At 42.9% G+C, this 24,809-nt stretch overlaps 1 protein-coding gene across 1 annotated transcript; it reads left to right on the forward strand.

Annotated features, from left to right (window-relative positions):
• The first annotated feature begins 1,167 nt into the window (after positions 1–1,167).
• Positions 1,168–23,484, forward strand: rhpn1 (rhophilin, Rho GTPase binding protein 1). The gene is made up of 16 exons (XM_083940216.1): positions 1,168–1,306; positions 1,481–1,570; positions 4,926–5,041; positions 10,692–10,820; positions 11,525–11,600; positions 12,959–13,036; positions 13,192–13,316; positions 17,256–17,422; positions 17,712–17,899; positions 17,979–18,135; positions 19,449–19,574; positions 20,437–20,631; positions 20,715–20,791; positions 20,900–21,046; positions 22,248–22,400; positions 22,528–23,484. The coding sequence occupies exons 1-16, from the start codon at positions 1,283–1,285 to the stop codon at positions 22,735–22,737; spliced, it is 2,058 nt and encodes a 685-aa protein (XP_083796342.1). The 5' UTR covers positions 1,168–1,282; the 3' UTR covers positions 22,738–23,484.
• The last annotated feature ends 1,325 nt before the right edge of the window (positions 23,485–24,809 follow it).

The following is a 24,809-nucleotide window of genomic DNA, read 5'->3' on the forward strand; positions in this document are numbered from 1 at the left end:
CTAATAAATATGTTAAAAATAAATAAATATAAAAGCCTTAAATTAATAGTTAAAATAAATAAATAAATAAGTAGAAATAATAGATAAATAAATAAAGTCAATGCATGTAATACGGTAGTAAGATTGTGAAACAAGTTAAAGAAAATGTAATAAAATAAAAAGATTGTAAAACAGGTAAAAGTAAATATAATTAAGCTCAGTAAAATGAGATTATTGAGAATATAACACAAATAACATGTACTGAAAACTAAATAAGATAAAGCGTAGTTTAAGAAGACTAGGAGACTAATGAATACGTTAAAAATAAATTAATATAAAAGCCTTAAATTAATAAGTAAAATAAACAATAATAGATAAATAAATACAGTTAAAATAATATAAGACGACCCCCCTACCAGTAAAATACAAATACAAAGTATATAGCAGTGATTAAAAAGACTAGGAGACTAATAAATATGTTAAAATTAAATGAATATAAAAGCCTTAAATTAATAAGTAAAATAAATAAACAAGTAAATAAATATGTAAAAATAATAGATAAATAAATAAAGTTAATACCTTTAATACGATAGTAAGATTGTGAAACAAGTGAAAGAAAATTTAATAAAATAAAAAGATTGTAAAACAAGTAAAAGTAAATATAATTAATGTCAGTAAAATGAGATTATTGAGAATATAACACAAATAAAATGTACTGAAAACTAAATAAGATAAAGCTTATTTTCTATTAAAGACGTTTTACATAAATTACATATTTTTTTTGGATGACATAAATTAAATAAATAACAGTTTAATGTGTTTTAAATAGAAATAAATCAACATTTTATTAAACTAAATAATTAAATCCATGTTTTCAGGAGAGGGGGGGGCGGAGCTTCCACACAAACCACAGCCCTCACGTTGCCGTAGCAACGGCCCGCGGAGTAGAGGGGGACGCCTTTAGCGACTTCTGATTGGTCACATCGGGCTGTCGTTCGGCTCTAATCCTCCCTCTGATTCGCTACATCCACTGTCGCTCCTACATGCTGCAACGTGATTGGCTAGTTTCTACACTCGGGTCCCGCCTCCGTGAATAAGCTCTCGCAGCTTCACACAAGTGGGGAAAAAGCAAGCGGAGGAGGCGCCAGCGGAGAAAGAGCTGAAACTGTAGTTTTGAGGAGTAAAGAAGTTGTTTATTTCACTTTTTCTTTCCGCTGACCCCTGGAGCTTCGTGTTTACTCGGGATTATACTAAATTGGGAGAAATGTAGGCACTTTTTAGCCGCTTTTGTCGTCACCTCGCGATGGAGGAACCTGCGACAAGGCAAGTGGTGAAACCGAGGCTTGTTAGCTTAAAGTTAACCGTTTTTAGGTCCGTATCATCGGCGTAACGGCTGCGTTTCAGTCCCTTAAAGAGCCGAGTGTTTAAAATGTAGACTGGTATATGACATGTGTGTTTAAACAGTGAGTGAAATGATATTGGCATCACTCTCCACAGAGAGTCGGAGATGTCCCTGTCAGACGGTGCCTCGGACGACGACATGCCCTCAACGGTGCCCACAGAGGGGAACCACGGTGGGAGCATCCGGAAGGTGAGACACCTGGACACACACACACACACACACACACACACACACACACACACACACACACACACACACACATGCACACACTCAGTCACAACATGGGGGTGTGTGTTAAACAAGGGGTAAGGGTCTGATAGGGGTCTGGGGATCAACCAGAGCCCCTTGGTGGCTCCATAAAATCAAGACTAAGGGGACTACACTGTGGCCATTATGTCCAAGAATAGTTTAATTCAATTCAATTTTATTTACAGTGCCAAATCATAACAACAGTTATCTCAGGACACTTTACAGAGAAGGTAAAGACCACACTCTATGACTTATTCATGATTTACAGAGACCCAACAATTCCCCCGTAGAGTACAGTGGCGTTGAAAACCTTCACTATAACAGACAGGAACGTCAGACAGACCCAGCTCTGTGGAGGACGGACATCTGTCTGCACCAGAGAGAGAGAGAGAGAGAGAAAGACATAGACAGACAGAGACAGACAATAGACAGAGAGAGACACACTTCCAGAGATGCAAGCAGCCAAAGAGCAACAGCAACCATAACAATATCTATAATAATGTGAATATAACTCATATGTTATGACAGTTAATACAGCAGAATAGTAGGAACAAGCACATCTAAGATGATAGAATATGACAATGATAATAATTATGACAAACATGATCAATGATGAGTAGAGGCAATAGCAGCTACGATACAGCGAGACACACCACTGCTTTCATGACCACAGGTGAGGGTAGGAACGAAGATTGGCACTGCAAACAGATATTATAAAAGGTAATATAAAATATAGCAGCTGCCTGAAACCCAACCAACAATGGCTTAATTAACTTGCTGTATGATATTAATAAAAAAGAAATGACTAATTAGTCGATATCAGAGCCGATATCTGCGTCTCTGTTAGCAACAACCATGCTACAAGTATCCCAGTCTTTAAAACCACTTCACCTCCATTATTAAAACATTTACTCATTATCTCATCATGCTGATATCATTAGTTTTGAGATAGCGGCCTCTCGATCTCAATACAGTGATTTCAGCCCCAGCAACATTATAATTGAATCTCCTCCTTTGTTTTAATTTGGCAGCAGAAACTGCAGAGGAGGAGATCTGGAAACAGAACTAATCACCTCTGGATAAAACAACACTGAGGCTTTATTTGTATTTGGTTATTTCTGTGACCCTTTCACTACCTTGAGATACTGTGTTGTGTTTGAAAAGTGAACCCTAACACTGATATCATGTATAAGCATACAGTCTATCAGGCAATTAGGGCTGCCCCCTTTAGTCGATTAGTCCAGTTATCGGCCAAATGATCTTAGTTGACTGAGATTTCTGTCGTCATAACTCCTTTTTTATGCTTAATGACGTATTTCCAAGAAATAAGGAGCACATCTCTGTCGAACACAGGATTTAAAAGTGGTGTTTTTGCCTAATTCTCGGTGGAGGAGCTCTGTTTTACAGCTCTGTCGATGAAATCTATCTTATTAATTAGTAAAAAAAGCGTCAGTCGACTTTAATTGAGGACAGCCTTACAAGCAGTAAGAATGGTATCTGCTCGCATTATGCCTGTATGAATATTTTTGGTTTGAATACCTGGTTTGAATCCCTGGTTTGAATGGGGAAAACTTGAAAATGAAGGACCCTTAAGCAAGGCACTTGTGCAGCTTAAGTGCGTAGTAGACTGTGATCGTAGCAACAACATACAAGTTGACATGCTTGTATCTGTGTTGCTGAACAAACAAAGTTGTGCTTAGAGAAAAGTCGCCTGGACATCGGAGGTTTTCGACAGACGTTGAGACGCACCGATGCCGAGCGGCCTCCATCCTCCCGCTGCCCAGCTGGTTGAGCAGAGGTGGGAGCTCGGCCAGAATCCTAATCCACACAGGCACTCTGAGGATTACTTGACGCGCGCATGCTAAACAAACACCTTAACTGGGTGAGAGGGAACAGGAAAGATAAAGGGGGAGAGAGTGTGAGAAAATGAGAAATACACCGTAGCGTGGTCGGCGGTGAGAGGGATACAGAAGATGATGGAAGGAGCCGTAAAGGATAAGGGAGGGGAGTGTTTACTGTTGTTTACAGTACAGCTGCACCATCTGTCAAATTACTATACATCTGTTTACCTTTAAGTGTGAAACAGTGGTGCTTTGGATGACAGATTGCTATTTTAGTGAGCAGACATTTAACCATCAGCTGGTGTTGTTGGCAAAACGCCTGCCGAAGGGAGATTTGAGAGGCCCTTAAACCTTCGGATACACAGCTCTGACACATCAACAGATGCTTCTGCTGTTAAACACATCATCCTTTCGAGGAGAAGTTTCTCCTGCTGTAACATGACGTGTTATTATTGTACCATGTTTAGCACCCACAAGGCTCCTCCCTCCTGAGCTCCCTCATCGCTGACTGACAGGTCGAAGAAGATGACCTGTCAGTCAGCTTTCTGTCCAGGCTGTATGCCCCCCCCCATAAGCTTTACATACGTTGATTATGACCGAAAGAACCAGGTCGCGGGTACAAGCGGCTGAAATGTGTTTCCTCAGGAGGGGGGCTGGAGTCTCCCTTAGAGAGAGGGGGAGAAGTTCAGCATCCGTGAGGAACTCGGAGTAGAGCCGCTGCTCCTTTGTGTTGAAAGGAGCCAGTTGAGGTGGTTCAGGATCATCTGGTAAGGATGAACCCTGGGCGCCTCCCTAGGGAGGTGTTCCAGGCACGTCCAGCTGGGAGGAGGCCTCGGGGAAGACCCAGGACCAGGTGGAGAGATTAGATCTCCACACTGGCCTGGGAACGCCTCAGGATCCCCCAGTTAGAGCTGGTTAATGTGGCCCGGGAAAGGGACGTTTGGGGTCCCCTGCTGGAGCTGCTGCCCCCGAGACCCGACCCCGGATAAGAGGCTGAAGATGAGATGAGATGAGATGAGATGGAACTGGTAGTTGAAGTTAATGTTAATTGAGGCCACGTTGAATCCACCAGGAAGGCTCGACTTGGTTATTTGAGACTTTGAGCTGGTGGTGAATGTCGTCCACTGTGAGAGTTTTGGGCGTGAGGCGGGGTCCACCCTGGACAGGACGCCAGTCTATCACAGGACACATAGAGACGAACAGAGACAGACAACCATTCACACCTACGGGTGATTTAGAGTCATCCATGAACCGAACACCTGCACGTCTTTGGACTGTGGAAGGAAACCGGAGAACCCGGAGCAAACCCACGCAGACACGGGGAGAACATGCAAACTCCACACAGAAGGACCCCAGCCGAGTTTCGAACCAGGAACACTCTTGTTGCGAGGCGGCAGTTGAAGATGAATGAATGAACTTCTTCTGACTCCTCTGTCTTTGTATTTCCTCTGCAGGGGTGTGATCCTCTGGCCCAGACTCAGCGCAGTAAACTGCAGCACCGGCGAGCTCGCATCAACCAGCAGATCAACAAGGAGATGCGCATGAGAGCCGGAGCAGAGAACCTGTTCAGGTGAGGTCAAAGCTTTAAACGTTTTCAAAGCTCAGGATAAAACGATCTCATATCACATATCACGTGACCTTTCACGTACACTGGGCGTGTACATGTGTCGATGTAAGCGGATAAATGTCAATCTGTGGTTAAAAATCATGGATGTATGAGGTGAAAATACTGCAGACTGACGTAGGAGTCTGTGTAGGGCTGGGTGATATCCCCAAAATCTTATTTCATATCCCGATAACGATCACAATATAGCACACTTTCTGAAAAAATAATAATAATGTGTGTGTGTGTGTGTTTATGTATATATATATATCAGAAAGAAAAAAGTCCAGGCACTCAGGTGGGTTTGAAAGGTAAAAGCCACCCTGAAGAAGGCGCAAACCGACATTTATTCATTTACTTTGCACTTCCCCTAGCCTTGCATTTACGATGAACATGGCGCTGCTGGGTACTGTCCTTCCTGTAGATATGGTCTTTTCCACTTTCTTTCGTATTATTTGTGGTGGTGGTTTGATCGTCCTCTATTGCATCTGTCTGAGGGCGTATGAAGACACATTCCTATCAACTTGTTGGCAATAAACTTCTTGAATCTCGAATCACTGCAGCATGTGTCGGAGTCACACACGGAGCGTGTGTCTTGCGTCCGGTGTGTGTGTTACTGGTGTTTTCTAGCGAGTTAATGAAGCGAGAGGTGGGCTTTGGTAAAGCACGTTTGCACATGTACGAGCACGAGCATGCACACATGTACGAGCACGAGGCCTACGGAGGCTCTGACATCATTTCCTGTGCGCCTGTTGGGACATAGAAAAAAGAAGGAGGGACCATGCGCGGACATTTAAAACAATGGCGGCGAAAGGTTCACGTTGGTGTGATGCGGAGGTGGAGTGTTTACTGCAGATTTGGTCGATGAAAAGATTCAAAAACAGTCGACAAGACGCACAAAAACTCTGAGGTCTACGGAAAGATCTGGAAACAAAGCCACGCATCGCCATGACGTCATCAATGCGTGTGACGTGTTACGGCGTGATGACGTATAGGCAGCAAGAAGCATAGCTTGTTGGCTCTGTCACGTTTGTGCTGGTGTCCTGTGACGGGAAAAGGTCAGAGATCATCCCCCTTTCAGGGCACACATACACACACACACACACACACCCAACACACACACACCCAACACACACAGCACCACCACCCTGTTTTATGGATCCGTTCGCGTTCCCGTTCTGCGTGCGTCTCTTCTCTAATCATGTCGTGCATCCTTTTGTTTTTGTTGTTTAGCTACCATACGCTACGATAAATTGAGCACTGCAGACTTTTCGGCACGAACACCATCAGGGGTAAAAATCACCTGGCTGAACCGAGCTGCCTTTGTGTTTTCCAAGCACTTTGCTGTCATTCACACAGCACACCAGAGTTTTACCGGTGAAGGAATGAAAAAAGAAACGGTGGCACAACATCAAAGCGTGCTCTCTGAGAACATTAGCGTCATCTTTATCCCCTCCAGCTTCTGCCCCGTGTCTCGCTGCCTCTGCTTTGACTGTCTCCCAGGCTCTGCGTGGAGGACGCTCACTACAGACGCTCTTCAGTACACGTTTAATATATGTGCATATATTTGGCCTACGCTTTTGTTGTGGTAGTTTTGAGGACATTTACAGCATGAATAGGCCACTGTGCAAAGCTCTCTGTAAACTTGTGAAGATTAAAGTTAGGAGGAGGAGGAGGGGTGGAGGAGGAGGAGGAGGAGGAGGAGGAGGAGGAGGAGGGGGAGGAGGAGGAGGAGGAGGAGGAGGAGGAAGAGGAGGAAGAGGAGGAGGAGGAGGAGGAGGAGGAGGAGGAGGAGGAGGAGGAGGAGGAGGAGGAGGAGGAGGAGGAGGAGGAGGAGGAGGAGGAGGAGGAGGAGCCACTTAATTAAAGCAAGCAGCTACTTTCTTCCTCCTCCGTGTTGCCGTGTCAGAATCTAATAAGATCAGCGTCGAAAACAACAAAGTCTCTAATTGAATGACAGCCAAGGGCACCACTTGTTATTACCCCTGGGCGTGTTTGGCTACAACTAATTCAATTTCATGAAGAGATCTTTTTAAGGGATTGATTTAAAAAGATATATAATGTATCGATATATCGAGTACCTGGCCGATCACAGAGAGAAGCAGGATCGATCTGTATCTGCGTGTGTGCTTTCTGATACTGAACATGCTTGTTTTTGTTATTTTCTCTGTGTTTTTTCAATAAAATAGGTTTAAATAATGAACAAGATTTAGAGATGTACTCTGTAAGATGTTGAAGTATTCCAGTACGCGTGACTGTGGAGACATTTCCTTGCTGAATGTAAACAAGGGGACGGACTGGAAGTAGAGAGGCGAAATGTGTTTCAATACATTTTAGAAAAGAGCAAAAAAACAAGATGGAGGGCCCCGAACGAACACGCTCGCCTCAAGTACATCTCGCTAAAGACGCCGCTACAAACATCATATCAACATTCTTATTGAATACGACTTTAAACCTCTCGGGCATCGTGACTGATTTCAGGAATGCAGCAGTTTTAATGAATATATTACTTAATTAAATACATCGTACACATTTCCTCCTCAACAGCTTTATAATCTTTAATAAACCTGTGAATGTTCTCATGTGTCCAGGTCGTCGTTCTCCTAAAAGCAGTTTCAGTCAAAAGCAACTGGACTTGGTTATTTGTCTAGGAAGACGTTTCGCCGCCATTGTTTTGAATGTCCGCGCATGGTCCCTCCTTCTTTTTTCTACGTCCCAACAGGCGCACAGGAAATGACCTCAGAACCGCCGTAGGCCTCGTGCTTGTGCGCACGCTCGTGCTCGTACATGAGCAAACGTGCTTTACAAAAGCCCACCTCTCCCAAACGGGCCACAGCCGGCAAGTGTGCTGCAGCTAGGCGCGGTACGGTTGCACTCACACTGTTCAAAGGAACTAGCCTTTTAAACATGTTTGGGCACGGTACAGGGGGACAGTGTGAGTGCGCCCTAAATCCGGGCAGTGAATATTCGGCATTTAAGTTTCATAAATGATTAAAACAATGAATCAGAGCTTTTGAATTCATGACTAAGCCCAAAAATTCAGAGCTTTTGAATTCAGGGTCAGTCTTTAACAGGTTCTTTCCCCCCTACTCCACTCTGGACTGGATTCAGGCTGTTATCCTAAAAGTTGATGACTCAGTTTAGGGGAAATAAAACAAGCGCTCCTGGCCTTTCTATTGGGACGATGGGTCACAGAGACAAAGACGAACCCCGCCCCCCCCCCCCCCCGGACCCCACGCAGCCTGCCGGCCTGTAATCAGCTGGCTTTGTGTCCGCCTCCTGTCCTGTTCTCATGCAGAGATTCCCAAACGCAGCCCCGGCACAGCTCATCCCCCACTTATTTGTCTGGCACTGTCAGACCTTTCTTTCTTTCCGTCCTCCCCCCTTTCCGGTCAACTGGAATAGTCCACTCACACAAAACGCCTCACGCTTTCACTCTGAAACTGTTGTGGAAGCGGCTCGTGGATGGGTGGGAGGTGATCATGTGTGTGTGTGTTAGTGGGTGGGTGTGTGTGTGTGCTAATTACAGAGGGATAGGGGGAGTTGTAACTCATCAGGGTTTGTGATTGGTCGATGAAGACGTCATGTTGCGTGCTGCAGGGGGTGGATTCAGCTGAGGGACAGTAGCCGGGTCGTCAGTTGTCTCAGTTATTAAAATTTAATAAAAGTTAGTGAAAAAAACTTGTTTTCAGCTTCTCACATCTTTCAATCACTCTTTCACAGCAAGAGAGTTATTTACACCCTTGTCAGTCTGTCGTGTGTGTGTGTGAGTGTGTGTGTGAAGGGGATATTTGGCAGCCCATTTAAAGCTGACTAATCAGATTGCTCTTGGCTTGATCCTAGAAATAGAGGTGTGTGTGTGCGTGCGTGTGCGTGTTCGTGCCTGTGTGTGTGTGTGTGTGTGTGTGTGTGTCAAAACGTTCTATACAAATAGGAAAACACTGTATTTTTAGTTTGTCCATGGTTTGTGTGTTAACTCATTTCCGTGACCTTCAAATGTCCAGGATAAAAACAGAGTTGACAGGTGGCTTGACATGATATTTGATGAGCTTAAGTGTGTTATTTATTCATGACACATCGGCGATCTTTTAGGGCGCACTCCCACTGTGCCTCCGTCCCGTGCCCCGTGCTTTAGGGTCCTTGTCCCCCCCTCCAGGCCCGTTTGTACTCACACTACCTGGGCCTCGGTGAATGCTTCTTGCTGCCTATACGTCATCACGCCGTAACACGTCACACGCATTGATGACGTCATGGCGATGCGTGGCTTTGTTTCCAGATCTTTCCGTAGACCTCAGAGTTTTTGTGAACTGGGCTTTACCTGTAAAAACCTGTTTTAGCCCGGCACAGAAGGACAGTGTGAGTGCGCCCTTAAATTCGTCACAGTTTGCAGTTTGGCCTCGACGGCTTTATCATTTTCTTTCATCCCCAAAGAAACTTCCCCCCCTGCTGAAGCATCTGATGACTCATCCAGCACAGAGACCTTTAATAAATATAATTTTTAACCATAGAGAGCTGAGAAACTGACCATCTGTGTGTCCAGTATGTAGGTTTTATCCAGGCTGCCCGACCAAAAGCCTTGATTGTGCGTCTTCATCTGTATTTATTTATTATTTATTGAAAGTTATTCTGTGAATTCAGTGCTGTGTGGTCCTCTCTGTGCATACCCACGTTCTCGTCGTAACACAGAGCCAGGGGAATTTAATGATTGCATAATTAGGGATGTTTCCTTGGCAAGTGTGTATTATCAGTTACCACGGCAACCCAGCGGTGCCTCAAGACTTCCAGGAACACTATGTGTTGTTGACCTCAGACCCCGTCAGCAGTGTGAGCTGGCTTCACTCAGCGCTGAGGGTCGTGGATGACTGATAGGGGTTCTCAATGGCTGAGTGCCATCATGTAAAAAGGGATCAAATAAAAGAATATAAAAATATGATAAGATCCGCAGGGGGGGTCTCTCTGAACTGTTCCAAGGCCGAGGCTGAGTCCCAGAGGTGACCGTGCTCTGTCCGAGCGCCTCGGCTGTGGAACGACCTGCCCGCAGAGATAAGGAGAACAGACGGGGAGACGCTGTGGAGAATCCAAACACCGTAGAGTTTCCCTCCAAATCTGGAGACTTCCCAAATCCTCCTCCATCCTAGAGACAAACGTGTCCCTGTTTCTGGTGTTAGTGGAGACTTTGGTGCTGTTCTGGACTCTGATGCACTGATCACTCTGCAGTTAGTGTCCTCACTGAGCAGAGGGTGCTGCTGGGAACCCCCTTCCCCATCCCAAAGCACTCACAGACGGGCACTTTCTCCATCTCTTTCCACGCAGCAGCGCTGTTGTTATGTGCCGACGCGGGGGTGAGAGGCCAAAAGGTGGGGGGGTGAATGCATTGTAACAAAGTATGCGCTGTCACTGTCCAGACGACAACAGGCTCCGTTAACGCCGGCTGCGCGTGGATGGTCGGCCAAAACCAGACTTAAGTTGTGCGTTTACAGGAGAACACGTCTCCGTGTGGACGGGCCCTGAACCTTCTCCTGCTCAGTGGGAGATCAGATTGGCATGTTGACTCGGAGTCAAACTGCTGTATGTTTGCGTTAACGAAGGATGTTGTCTGATGTGTTAATTCCTGCAGAGCAACAGCCAACAACAAGGTGAAAGAGACGGTGGCTCTGGAGCTCAGCTTCGTCAACTCCAACCTGCAGCTGCTCAAAGAGGAGCTGGAGGAGCTCAACAGCAACATGGAGGTCTACCAGACAGACAGGTACACACACACACACACACGCACACGCACACACACATACACAGGCCCATTTATTATTTGTCCTGTGAATTCCAGGTCACTCTCATTTGTCTAATGAGAATTATAATTGGGGAAAACAAGTCTCTGTTACATTTTTCTATTCACACTGTGCACTGTGCGTGTCTGCTCCATGTGTTCTTCTGTCTTTGTGGGGACCGATTTTTGTTGTAGGCCTGCAGCGTAAGTATATTTTTATAAAGTAAGGAGATTTAGTTTAGGTCAGAATTAGGTTCGAAGTACAAAGATATGCCTGTTTGTGTTTGTGTGTGTGAGAGACAGAGCAGTCCTTCACAGCTCGGAGATCTTTCCCTCTGCAGCCTGGGGTCACGAGAGGGATAAATCCTCTGATTAGAGTGTCATTAAAGGCCCCATGGCGTGTGTGCGTGTTTCGGTTCATTGTGAATGGTGAGGGGGGACGGAGGGGGGTGTCAGGGCCATCAGGGTTAATACTTGGCTTTAGCTTTGCTTATTAGCGGGATGAAGCACTGAGCAGTGAGCCTGCTGGGTTCGAAGACTAGCAGATGGCAGTCTTCAGCAGTGTTGACTCGACCGTAGCTATAACCCGCACGCCGCTGTGTTTGCATGTTGGTGTTTACATTGTGTAACCTGTGAGAGATTAGACACACACAACCGCACACACTCTGTATTTATTTGTTTTTTCGCAGCGAGGCCATCAACGTTCCCATGATCCCACTCGGATTAAAAGAAACCAAAGAGGTGGACTTCACAGTTTCTATCCAGGTGAAGATGACTCATGTTTCAGCCCATTCTCACATTTCCTTTGCAGCTTTGACGTTAGTTTAAAACAGAAAGCACCAGTGGCCTGTTTTATTTATGGTGACATGCCAAATTAACCCCACGTCCAAAAATGTCTTTCCTTTGAGGAACTGCATTTCATCACAAAATGGAGCCTTTAACATGTCAAAGCTTGATTTTCTGACTTAGGGCGCAGTCACACTGTCCATCCGTACCGTGCCACGGCCCGTTTGGGAGAGGTGGGCTTTTGTGAAGCGCGTTTGCACATGTACGAGCGCGAGCGTGCGCACGTGTACGAGCACGAGGCCTACGGCGGTTCTGAGGTCATTTCCTGTGCGCCTGTTGGGACGTAGAAAAAAGAAGGAGGGGCCATGCGCGGACATTCAAAACAATGGCGGCGAAAGGTTCACGTTGGTGTGATGCAGAGGTGGAGTGTTTACTGCAGATTTGGTCGATGAAAAGATTCAAAAACAGTCGACAAGACGCACAAAAACTCCGAGGTCTACGGGAAGATTTGGAAACAAAGCCACGCATCGCCATGACGTCATCAATGCGTGTGACATGTTACGCCGTGATGACGTATAGGCAGCAAGAAGCATTCTCCGAGGCCCAGGTAGTGTGAGTACAAACGGGCCTGGAGGGGGGGACAAGGACCCTAAAGTACGGGGCGGGGTATGGACGGACAGCGCGCATGTTGTCGTTTTAAACTAACGTGAAAACTTTGCAATAAAGACACTGCCAACGACAAAATGTCAAATTTGCCATTTTTTAGTCTTAGGGTGCACTCACACTGTCCATTCATACCATGCCCAAGCACGCTTAACGGCTAAAGTCAAGTTCGTTTAACCAGTGAGTACAACTGTACCGCGTCCAGGCCGCTTGTGGCCCGGTTGAGAGAGGTGGGCTTTTGAAAAGCGCTGATGCACATGTACGAGCATGTGCACGAGCATTGACGGCGATCCTGATGTCTATTTATATACGTCTGTTCCTCCCGACGGACATTTAAAAAGATGCCGGCAAACGGTTTTGCACTGGTTTTCTGTGGCGGTGGAGTGTTTACTGCAGATTTGGACGGATGAGACGTTCAAAAACAGTCTGACAAAACTAAATCTCTGAGGGGTGATGACGTATAAACATGATGCACTGGAGTCGCAGCCCAGATCCTTTAAAGTAGTGTGAGTACAAACGGGCCTGGGCCGCGAGGGAAGAGGGTTCAATCACCCTAAAGCACGGGGCACGGTACAAATGGACTGCGTGAATGCGCCCTTAATGCTCAGTCGAGTCCTCTGCAATTAGTTTAGATATTATTAAGACTGCCATGATTTCTCTGTCTCCCCTCCCAGGACTTCATCTGTGAGCACTACGGGGAGGACAGCTCTCTCTATGACAAGGAGATCAGAGAGCTTATGGAGCTCAGACAGGTTAATAACTGCTCTCAAACTATTGTTTAGTATTAAATCTGTTGTTTATTAGGGAGGATTGTAGAACTGTGGGAAAATAAACAGGTTTACTTTACAGTATGTTGAAGGTCTGACATTAGCTTCACATGACTGTGTCTTGTTGTTGTTTGGGTCAGGCCATGCGTACACCCAGTCGTAACCAGGCCGGCCTGGAGCTCCTGATGGAGTACTACAACCAGCTCTACTACCTGGACCAGCGCTTCTTCCCACTGCACAGGAACCTGGGCGTGCACTTCCACTGGTACGACACGAGGACTTTCTTATGTGATGTACTATAATATGACTTTTTATGACTTCTTACATACTATAATATGAATTTTTATCACTTTTTTACACACTAGACTGACTTTTTTATGACTTTTTTTACATACTAGTCTGACTTTTTTATGACTTTTTTACATACGAGACTGACTTTTTTTACATCCTAGACTGACTTTTTATGACTTTTTTATGACTTTTTTTACATTCTAGACTGACTTTTTCTGACTTTTTTATGACTTTTTTTACATTCTAGACTGACTTTTTATGACTTTTTTTTACATACTAGACTGACTTTTTATGACTTTTTTACATACTATACTGACTTTTTTTATGACTTTTTACATACTAGACTGAGTTTTTATGACTTTTTACATACTAGACCGACTTTTTATTACTTTTTTTACACACTATACTGACTTTTTAAGACTTTTTTTACATACTAGTCTGACTTTTTTATGACTTTTTTACATACGAGACTGACTTTTTTTACATCCTAGACTGACTTTTTATGACTTTTTTATGACTTTTTTTACATTCTAGACTGACTTTTTCTGACTTTTTTTATGACTTTTTTTACATTCTAGACTGACTTTTTATGACTTTTTTTTACATACTAGTCTGACTTTTTTATGACTTTTTTACATACGAGACTGACTTTTTTTCCATCCTAGACTGACTTTTTATGACTTTTTTATGACTTTTTTTACATTCTAGACTGACTTTTTCTGACTTTTTTATGACTTTTTTTACATTCTAGACTGACTTTTTATGACTTTTTTTTACATACTAGACTGACTTTTTATGACTTTTCTACATACTAGACTGACTTTTTATGACTTTTACATACGAGACTGACATTTTTATGACTTTTTTACATACTAGACTGACTTTTTTTTACATCCTAGACTGACTTTTTATGCCTTTTTTTACATTCTAGACTGACTTTTTATGACTTTTTTATGACTTTTTTTACATTCTAGACTGACTTTTTATGACTTTTTTATGACTTTTTTTACATTCTAGACTGACTTTTTATGACTTTTTTTTACATACTAGACTGACTTTTTTATGACTTTTTACATACTAGACCGACTTTTTATTACTTTTTTTACACACTAGACTGACTTTTTTATTACTTTTTTTACATACTATACTGACTTTTTAAGACTTTTTTTACATACTATACTGACTTTTTATGACTTTTCTACATACTAGACTGACTTTTTATGACTTTTACATACGAGACTGACATTTTTATGACTTTTTTACATACTAGACTGACTTTTTTTATGACTTTTCTACATACTAGACTGACTTTTTATGACTTTTACATACGAGACTGACATTTTTATGACTTTTTTACATACGAGACTGACTTTTTATAACTTTTTTTAACACACTAGTCTGACTTTTTTATGACTTTTTTTTACATCCTAGACTGACTTTTTCTGACTTTTTTATGACTTTTTTTTACATTCTAGACTGACCTTTTCTGACTTTTTTATGACTTTTTTTACATTCTAGACTGACTTTTTCTGACTTTTCTTTACGTACTAGACTGACTTTTTTATCACTTTTTTACACACTAGACTGACTTTTTATGACTTTTTTACATACGAGACTGACTTTTTTATGACTTTTTTACATACTAGACTGACTTTTTTTTACATCATAGACTGACTTTTTATGACTTTTTACATACTAGACTGACTTTTTATGACTTTTTTTACATACGAGACTGACTTTTTTATGACTTTTTTACATACTAGACTGACTTTTTTTTACATCATAGACTGACTTTTTATGACTTTTTTATGACTTTTTTTACATACTAGTCTGACTTTTTTATGACTTTTTTACATACTAGACTGACTTTTTTTTACATCATAGACTGACTTTTTATGACTTTCTTTTACATTCTAGACTGACTTTTTCTGACTTTTTTTACATTCTAGACTGACTTTTCATGACTTTTTTTATGACTTTTTTTACATTCTAGACTGACTTTTTATGACTTTTTTTACATACTAGACTGACTTTTTATCACTTTTTTACACACTAGACTGACTTTTTATGACTTGTTTTACATACAAGACTGACTTTTTTTTATGACTTTTTACATACTAGACTGACTTTTTATGACTTATTTTACATACTAGACTGACTTTTTATGACTTTTTTCACATACTGGACTGACTTTTTATGACTTTTTTACATACTAGACTGACTTTTTTTTACATCCTAGACTGACTTTTTCTGACTTTTTAATGACTTTTTTTACATTCTAGACTGACATTTTATGACTTTTTTACATACTAGACTGACTTTTTATCACTTTTTTACACACTAGACTGACTTTTTATGACTTGTTTTACATACAAGACTGACTTTTTTATGACTTTTTACATACTAGACTGACTTTTTCTGACTTTTTTTACATACGAGACTGACTTTTTTATGACTTTTTTACATACTAGACTGACTTTTTTTTACATCCTAGACTGACTTTTTATGACTTTTTTTACATACGAGACTGACTTTTTTATGACTTTTTTACATACTAGACTGACTTTTTTTACATCCTAGACTGACTTTTTATGACTTTTTTATGACTTTTTTTACATACTAGTCTGACTTTTTATGACTTTTTTATGACTTTTTTTTTACATCCTAGACTGACTTTTTATGACTTGTTTTACATACAAGACTGACTTTTTTATGACTTTTTACATACTAGACTGACTTTTTATGACTTTTTTTTACATACTAGACTGACTTTTTATGACTTTTTTTCACATACTAGACTGACTTTTTATGACTTTTTTACATATTAGACTGACTTTTTTTACATCCTAGTCTGACTTTTTATGACTTTTTTTACATTCTAGACTGACTTTTTATGACTTTTTTTACATTCTAGACTGACTTTTTAAGACTTTTTTTTAACATACTAGACTGACTTTTTATGACTTTTTTACATACTAGACTGACTTTTTTTTTACATCCTAGACTGACTTTTTATGACTTTTTTTACATTGTAGACTGACTTTTTTTACATTCTAGACTGACTTTTTATGACTTTTTTTTACATACAAGACTGACTTTTTTATGACTTTTTACATACTAGACTGACTTTTTATGACTTTTTTACATACGAGACTGAGTTTTTTGACTTTTTTACATCCTAGACTGACTTTTTTTTACATCCTAGACTGACTTTTTATGACTTTTTTTTACATACTAGTCTGACTTTTTTATGACTTTTTTGACTTTTTACATTCTAGACTGACTTTTTATGACTTTTTTTTACATACTAGACTGACTTTTTATCACTTTTTTACACACTAGACTGACTTTTTATGACTTGTTTTACATACAAGACTGACTTTTTTATGACTTTTTACATACAAGACTGACTTTTTATGACTTTTTTCACATACTAGACTGACTTTTTATGACTTTTTTTACATACTAGACTGACTTTTCATGACTTTTTTACAAAGTAGACTGACCTTTTTATGACTTTTTACATACTAGACTGACTTATGACTTTTTTTTACATACGAGACTGACTTTTTATTACTTTTTATTCTGTTAAGAGTTTGGAAAAATGTTTGCATCGTTTCCAGATTATCTCACTTTCTAAAATTAAAATATTAATATTTACCAATCAAAACAAGTTGTGACACAGCCGACCTGTAGATATGAAACTAATCAAGCTGACTGTAGAATGGTGTCATTACTGCTTTTGACGGGCCACCCTTTGACTGATTTAAGCATATTTCAACATGCTACACTATGACTTTAAAATATATGCATATAAATAAACACATATACACACGGTCTGATTGATGAGACAGTAAACGACACACAACCATAATCCATTAAGTAACTTTATTCCTACTTCTCTGTCTCTCAGGTACGACTCACTTACTGGCGTCCCGTCGTGTCAGCGTACCCTGGCCTTTGAAAAAGGAAGTGTGTTGTTCAACATCGGCGCCCTGTACACACAGATTGGAGCGCGGCAGGACCGCTCTGCTTCTGCTGGCATAGACCGAGCTATAGATGCCTTTCAGAGAGCTGCAGGTACTGAACCAGTGCATACTTACATACATACTTGTTTTGCGTTGTGGGGACTCCACAGTTAGCTGTTTCTTTTATTTTTTGGTTCTGATCTCCTTTGTGTATACTGTAGTTCAACTTGTACCCATGTTTTACTCATTTATTTACATAAGTAATTGCCCTAACATATTTCTAGGTCCGACAGTTTACAATGAAATAACAGAGAAAAGCAGCAAATATGTGAAACTTGACCCAGTAAATGTTTGGCGTTTTTGTGTTTTTACGTCCATTTTCTTGTGTTTGTTCTTTTCAGGTGCGTTTAATTATCTTAAAGAGAATTTCTCCAACGCTCCCAGTCTGGACATGAGTGGTCCATCGCTCTGCATGCTCGTACGGCTGATGGTTGCCCAGGTGCAGGAGTGCGTGTTTGAGCGCGTCACACTCACCACACAGGACACACACTTCACGTCCCAACTGCGCCTGGCACACGAGGCTGCACGGGTGAGTCAACTCATCTGTGGTCGTGTTTTGTTATCACTGATATCCTGTGATTCTCACCCTTTTAACGTGTGTCCTGTAGGTGTCAGATGTCTACTTGTTAGTGCAGCAGACCATGACGCAGCCTCTGATGAAGGACTACGTGCCATTCTCCTGGGCGTCCATGGTTCAGGTCAAATCCGAACACTTCCGCGCGCTCTCGCACTACTACGCTGCTGTTGCACTCTGCGATCACACATGTAAGTTACACCAAACCATGCACAATAGTTCTTTAAATGATTTTAGTTGTTGTTCACGCAATTGTAAACTCTAGAGCAGAGGTTCCCAACCCTGCTCCTGGAGGGCAATTGTCCTGCATGTTTTAGGTTTCTCCTGCTCTAACACACCTGAGAATGGTTGGGGAGGAAGAAAAGGAGAGAGAAAGAGATAGAAGACAGACAGATGGACAGAGAGAGACAAAAAGACAGACAGAGAGACAGTCCCAGAGATGAGAGCAATCACAAAAGTAACAGTCACTATAATAATTATTTATAGTTATGTGTATATAACTTATATGTTACAGCAGTTAATATAGTAGAATAGTAGAAACAAGCACAGCTAAGGTGATAGAATATGACAACTATGGTGGTAAATATGATCAACGATGAGTAGTGGTAATAGCAGCTGTGATACAGTGACTAGTGAATAGAAGCAGGAAGCGTCATGCAGGACCACGGCAGCAGGCACCACCACCATCAGCAGAGACCTGAGAGATGACATAGCACAAACAACTCTGGGGAAGAAGTGAATTAGTAACATGATGATGAGACATGAATGATACAAACAGAGAGGAGAGAAGCTCAGAGGATCAGGGACAGGATTCTCCCCGGCAGACTCGGCCTACAGCAGCAGGATTATCAGAACAAAATCCGCTTAGGCCTCGTACATGCAGGCTCTAAAAGAACTTGAATGCCAATAACAACATTGCTAAGGGCCCGTAAGGCCTAATTATAAGCTTTATCAAAGAGAAAAGTTTTAAGTTTACTCTTAAATATGGGGACAGTGTCTGCCTCCAGAATAACACTTGGGAGTTGGCTCCACAGGAGAGGAGGTTGGTAGCTGAAGGCTCTGCCTCCCATTCTACTTTTGGAGACTCTAGGAACGACGAGTAGCCCTGCATTCTTAGAGCGCAGAGATCTAGTCGGGTGATACGGTACAATGAGCTCTTTAAGATACGATGGAGCCTGACCAATAAGAGCTTTGTAGGTAGGGAGAAGGATTTAAAATTCTATTACAGGTAGCCAGTGCAAAGAAGCTAAAACAGGAGAAATATGTTCTCTTTGATTTGTTTTAGTTAGTACACGAGCTGCAGCATTTTGGACCAACTGGAGACTCTAAACAGACTTATTGGAGCAGCCTGATAATAAGGAGTTGCAATGGTCCAGCCTAGAAGTAACAAATGCATGGACTAGTTTTTCTGAATAACGTTGGGGAAAAAAGTCATAGTATAGTATGTCAGAAATGATCAAAAACTTAATAACCTTAATAAACTGATCATAATCTTGTTCTGTAGTGTCGGCTGAGGAGGACGGGGGTGACGATGAAGCAGAGAAGGCTTTTCTCCAGTTCTATGTCAACGTTCCTGCAGGGCCACCGCTCAGCCAGGTTTTACAAGACCCCGAAAAAAGGAGAAAGCTTGGTGAGCTCATGGAACATGTTCATGTTTAGTCCACATGTACTGCAGGGACAAGTGTGTGAGAGAAAGACACAGACGGACAGTGAAGTACCGTATTTTCCGCACTATAAGGCGCACCTAAAAACCTTCAAATGTCTCTAAAGCCGACAGTGCACCTTATAATCCGGTGCTCCTTATATACGGACCAATATTGAGTCACAACAGGTCTCGCAAATATGGTGAGCAGCCGCCGACTCTTTTTTCCGCGTAGAATAAGTAACGCGCGGTGCATGTTGAGATATACGACTGTGTGAAGCGTGCCGTTTCATTTCCATGTGTGTGTTTGTGTAAAGAGCCCAAAATGGCTCCTGTTAAGAGACACGCTTACGACGCAGAGTTTACACTCAAGGCCATTAGTCACGCAGTAGAACACGGGAATAGAGCAGCAGCCAGAGAGTTTAACATGAACCAATCAATGGTGCCGAAGTGGAGGAAGCAACAAGACGACCTCCCCTGACTGTTTTGTTGACGTTCCCTTTAGCGCAGCTCCATCTGATGGATGCAGAACGTAACCCCAGCCTCCACTGTAGCGTCTGTTCTATGCGCCTTATAATGCGGTGCGCCTTATAGTGTGGAAAATACGGTACTTCAATCCGATTGCAAATGAAATAAGTTTTTCTTAAAACAAGCTTGATATCAAACAGACGTGTGTCTCTCACAGGAGCATACGCCATTGTTTCACTCATTCATCTCCTAGCTCGTGGTAATTCTGATGGATGGGATTTTCACAACCTCACTGTTGAGCTCCATTACATTTCTCTGAAGGTCAACTTTGTGCGGGCGGTGTTCACACGTTTAAAGAGAACGTCTGCTTTCACGCGTGCAGGTAAAGCTCACCTGCGGCGCGCAGTAATCAGACACGAGGAGGCCATGCGTGTCCACGGTCTGTGTAAGATCCTGAGGAAGATGGACATCCTGCAGGACGTGCTGTCGCTCACACACAAACGCTCGCTGGACAAGTACTCTGAGCTGGACAGGGAGGACGACTTTGATGAAACCGCAGAGGCTCCAGAGATCCAGTGTGAGTATCAGTCGGATCAATAATGTGATTCTACGGTTAAATAACAGGAAGTGACGTGAGTGGTGGGTTTGTTCTGTCCACAGCTCAAACTCATCAGAAACCAGAAATCACTCCCACAAACTTCGCTACGGTCCAAGTAACTGATATCTTCCAAAGGCTGGTAAGACGTATTCATTACAACAACAGTCTGATCTTAAGATAGCCAATTAAAAAATACTGCAGCACCTTCTGGTACCTGAGTTGAAGGTGACTCCTCCCTGTGTTTCAGGGGCCTCTGTCGGTGTTTTGTGCGCGGGCCCGCTGGGGTCCGGTTCGTGTGATCTGCCTGCAGAGGGGAGAGTGCGGACTGGGTCTCACGCTGAGAGGAGACTCCCCCGTCCTGGTCGCTGGAGTGGTGCCCGGGGGCTGTGCAGCGGTAAGACCAACCCCACTGACCCTCCTGTGCATCAGTTAGAGCACGACTGCTCATGTTTTCCACATCCTGTAAAACTCTGAGATGGTCGGATTCATTAAGAACAGATTTTTTAAGAACATCCACACACTTAATTCTTTTTTTTTGATCCAGAATTTGCAGCATTTTGGAGTTTTCTCAGCGTTTTCTTCTTCTGTTGCTGGATAAATATCTGAGCTGTGCTGTGTTTCCTGTAAACTGCAGATAACGATGCAACAGATAACAGGAAAGTCTGTAATCTCTGGTTTGTGCGTGTTTAAAATCCATCTGAAAGTCTGTTTAAACTGATTAAAATCTACTTTTTCTCTGTAAAATCTGGAAACAATGAGCCTCAAAGGTTGAATATGGAGAACGAGCAGAACACCGCCCTCTAGTGTCTCAAGATCGTAGTCACAACAAAAAATATAACCCCAGCAGTCGGGTTGCCAGGTTCGTTGCCGAGTGTGTAAAGCGTGCTGTGTCAGTGATGAATCAAACAGTGGAACCACTAATTCGGACTAATCAATTCTTTTAACAACAGTATTTAACGTTAGCCAGTGTTCAACTGGAAGTCTTTCTGTGAGTGCTGTGTGATCCGTCAGCTCGCTCTCAACTCAACTCCTTGTTTCTGTAGCAACAACAGACAAACCTGGCTACCAGCAACGCCCAACGCTATTGGCTGCTACCATGGAAACAGGACGTGACAGAAAGTCATTGTTAGACCTGTCAAAATGTTTTAAAATAAATAGTAATTCAGACTAAATTTTTACTTTTTTTATTTTTATGGAAAAACAATACTTTCATTCTATACAAAACTCTTGGGTGTATGATTATTATTATTTTTATTTATTTAGCTTTTAATAAAGATTCTACATATTTAACCTTTAGGTTGAATCTCCCTTATGAACTGCATCATAACAGTTTCAGTCACTGATGTGTATTTAAGGTACGATCCCTCTTGTAACTGTATAACGCTTTTTTTCCACTGGGCGATCCGTCACAGCGCAGACGCTAACAGCGCTAATGACGCTCCAACTTCCGTTCCACAGGGACTTTAACATGCAGCAGTTTAGTAGATGAGTGGCTGCAGAATGTGCAATTCAAAGGGAATTTCTCATTTCTTATCCTTTTGCAATAACCCTCACTATATCATGATTACCAGTGTGGATATGTTTGTGTGTCACAGGAGGCCGGACTAAGAGAAGGAGACTACATCGTGGCCGTGGACGGACAGAACTGTAAATGGGCCAAACACGGCGAGGTGGTCCACATGCTGAAGAGCTGCAGCGACAGAGGAGTGGAGCTCAGTGTGGTCACGTTACACTCACACGACACACAGGTGAGTACGTGTGTGTGTGTGTGTGTGTGTGTTTGGGATGTCAGTGTGTGTGCGCTCACCTGTGCGAGGACAAGTCATCACCTGTGTGTGTGTGTGTGTGTGTGTGTGTGTGTGTGTGTGTTGGCAGGTGGAGAGGAGGGCCATCATGCTGTCCCACAGCAGCGACAAAGAAAACACTCGGCAGCGTCTGCTGGGCGGAGCCAAGGGCCAGAGCTCCGCCTCCTTGTTGAACTGGAACAGGAAGAAGAAAAGGGAAGGAGGCGGGGTCACTAAGAGACTAGGAAGCACTTTCAGTTTGTCCTTTGGAAGCATCCGAGACACCGAGGCCATGTACTGAGCCACGACTGCAGAGGAGCCACTCAGGGAATCACAGCAGCGGAGCACGAGCTACGACCGGGACCACGTTCAGACCCACACACACCACCAGCAGCTGCTGCAGAGAGAAGGTCCAGTGAAAGGGTTCTGACATGTGGAAGCACAAGCACCGAGCACAACACCTTCTAACAGGAAGCTTTCTGCCATTTCTTTTTTTTTTTAACTTTGAAAGAGTGACAACGATCCCGCCTGTGAGGAGCAGCGCTTCTCCTCTGTGCTGATGTAACGGCACGCTTTGGACTGTTTCTCCCGCTCTGCCATGACTCCCCCTTGATGCTTGATGAGTTGGACGCCACCCTTTTGCGATGAAGTGTCAGAAAAACATGTCGCCATCGACAAAAGGAATTGATAAACGCGAAGGAAAAGGATTCTTGTCTGTTCCGATTCCCATCCCTACACACAAGTGGCTTTGTTAGTCTGTTTATGAACAAACATAATGTAATGTTAATCATGTTGTAACATTGCTTATAACTAAAGCAATGCTAATAGGAGTTAGCGCTGTGACGCCGTCGGCACATGTTGCTGATGTCAGCTGCTTTTGAATTTGCCAGAACATGTTCAGAACGCTTTCAAACCGGTTTAAACCCGTACACCGGACCAGAGCGACACGACCGGGACACGACTCTGGGGTCATCACAGTCGCTCCCTGGATCAGCTAATGTGACGCTATGTGGCGTAGCTCTGGATCTACCGGTCAATCTTGGTTCCTACCCTCACCTGTGGTCATGAAAGCTGGGTCAGGACCCAAAGAACGAGGTCGCGGGTCCAAGCGTCTGAAATGTGTTTCCTCAGGAGGGGGTCTGGAGTCTCCCTTAGAGAGAGGGGGAGAAGTTCAGCATCCGTGAGGAACTCGGAGTAGAGCCGCTGCTCCTTTGTGTTGAAAGGAGCCAGTTGAGGTGGTTCAGGATCATCTAGTAAGGATGAACCCTGGGCGCCTCCCTAGGGAGGTGTTCCAGGCACGTCCAGCTGGGAGGAGGCCTCGGGGAAGACCCAGGACCAGGTGGAGAGATTAGATCTCCACGCTGGCCTGGGAACGCCTCAGGATCCCCCAGTTAGAGCTGGTTAATGTGGCCCGGGAAAGGGAAGTTTGGGGTCCCCTGCTAAAGCTGCTGCCCCCGAGACCCGACCCCGGATAAGAGGCTGAAGATGAAGATTATTGAAAGTTACGCGGCACCCTCTGGTACCTGGGTGGAAGTTTACGCGACGGGCGTAAAAAGATTTGAGGGCAAAGCAGAATTAAAAACTCCATATTTCTCGTGTCTTATGTTATAAATGAGTGATTTCTGAGGAAAAACAGAATCATTCACCACTGTTTATGATCATCATGAGTCTGATTTTGGATCTTCTTAAAGGTGTTTGTGTTTAGTTTTGTCATTTGTAGATGATTAAAAAGCACTTCACAGGCTTTGATCCAGTGTTTTGTAGGTTTGATTGTTGTTTTAACGCACTGTGAATATTGAAAAGGACTCATTCTTGTAAATAACTTTCAATAACGAACCTGAAATGTGATCGTTTTGTATCTATTGTGTCTTTATGGCGTCTGAGACGGGCCCAGCCATGCCGCTGTGTGTCACAGTCAGGATTAGGAACCGTTGGAGGGTGAAATGTTTCTTTTAATTCAGATTGTTTGAACTTTTTTGTAAGATTTTTGATAAAACTAGAAAAGTAGCACGTTGCTGTTTGCTCCAGCTAAAGTTCAATGCTGTGGTTTTTGTTGTTTTGTTGTTTTTTGCCACGTGTGTGTTTTTGTTTCTCTGTACGGTGTTTGTGCCACGGTGGTCCACAGTGAAGGGTACAGGGAGCCAGAGGGGACGAACACGCGTCTTCTCGTGTTTTGTTTCCACATAAAAACATAATTGTTTGTTTTCTGTGATAATGAAAAGTGATTACACAAAAAACAGTGTTGACGATTTAAACCGAGGTTGCAAAAATACTCTGGTAGGTACGACTCAAAGCAACTTCAGTCAAAAGCAACTGGACTTGGTTCTTTGTCAGGAAGACGTTTCACCTCTCATCCAAGAGGCTTCATCAGTT

This window comes from Echiichthys vipera (assembly GCF_963691815.1).
Source record: "Echiichthys vipera genome assembly, chromosome: 3".
In the NCBI taxonomy this organism is placed as follows: domain Eukaryota; kingdom Metazoa; phylum Chordata; class Actinopteri; order Perciformes; family Trachinidae; genus Echiichthys; species Echiichthys vipera.

What these genes read in the sequence shown, in the direction of transcription:
- rhpn1 (XM_083940216.1), top strand. Translation starts at nt 1,283, where the DNA reads ATGGAGGAACCTGCGACAAGGCAA. An exon ending in GAGGTCTACCAGACAGACAG is followed by an intron (nt 10,821 to 11,524) that starts GTACACACACAC and finishes GTTTTTTCGCAG; the next exon opens with CGAGGCCATCAACGTTCCCA. An exon ending in AGCTTATGGAGCTCAGACAG is followed by an intron (nt 13,037 to 13,191) that starts GTTAATAACTGC and finishes TGTTTGGGTCAG; the next exon opens with GCCATGCGTACACCCAGTCG.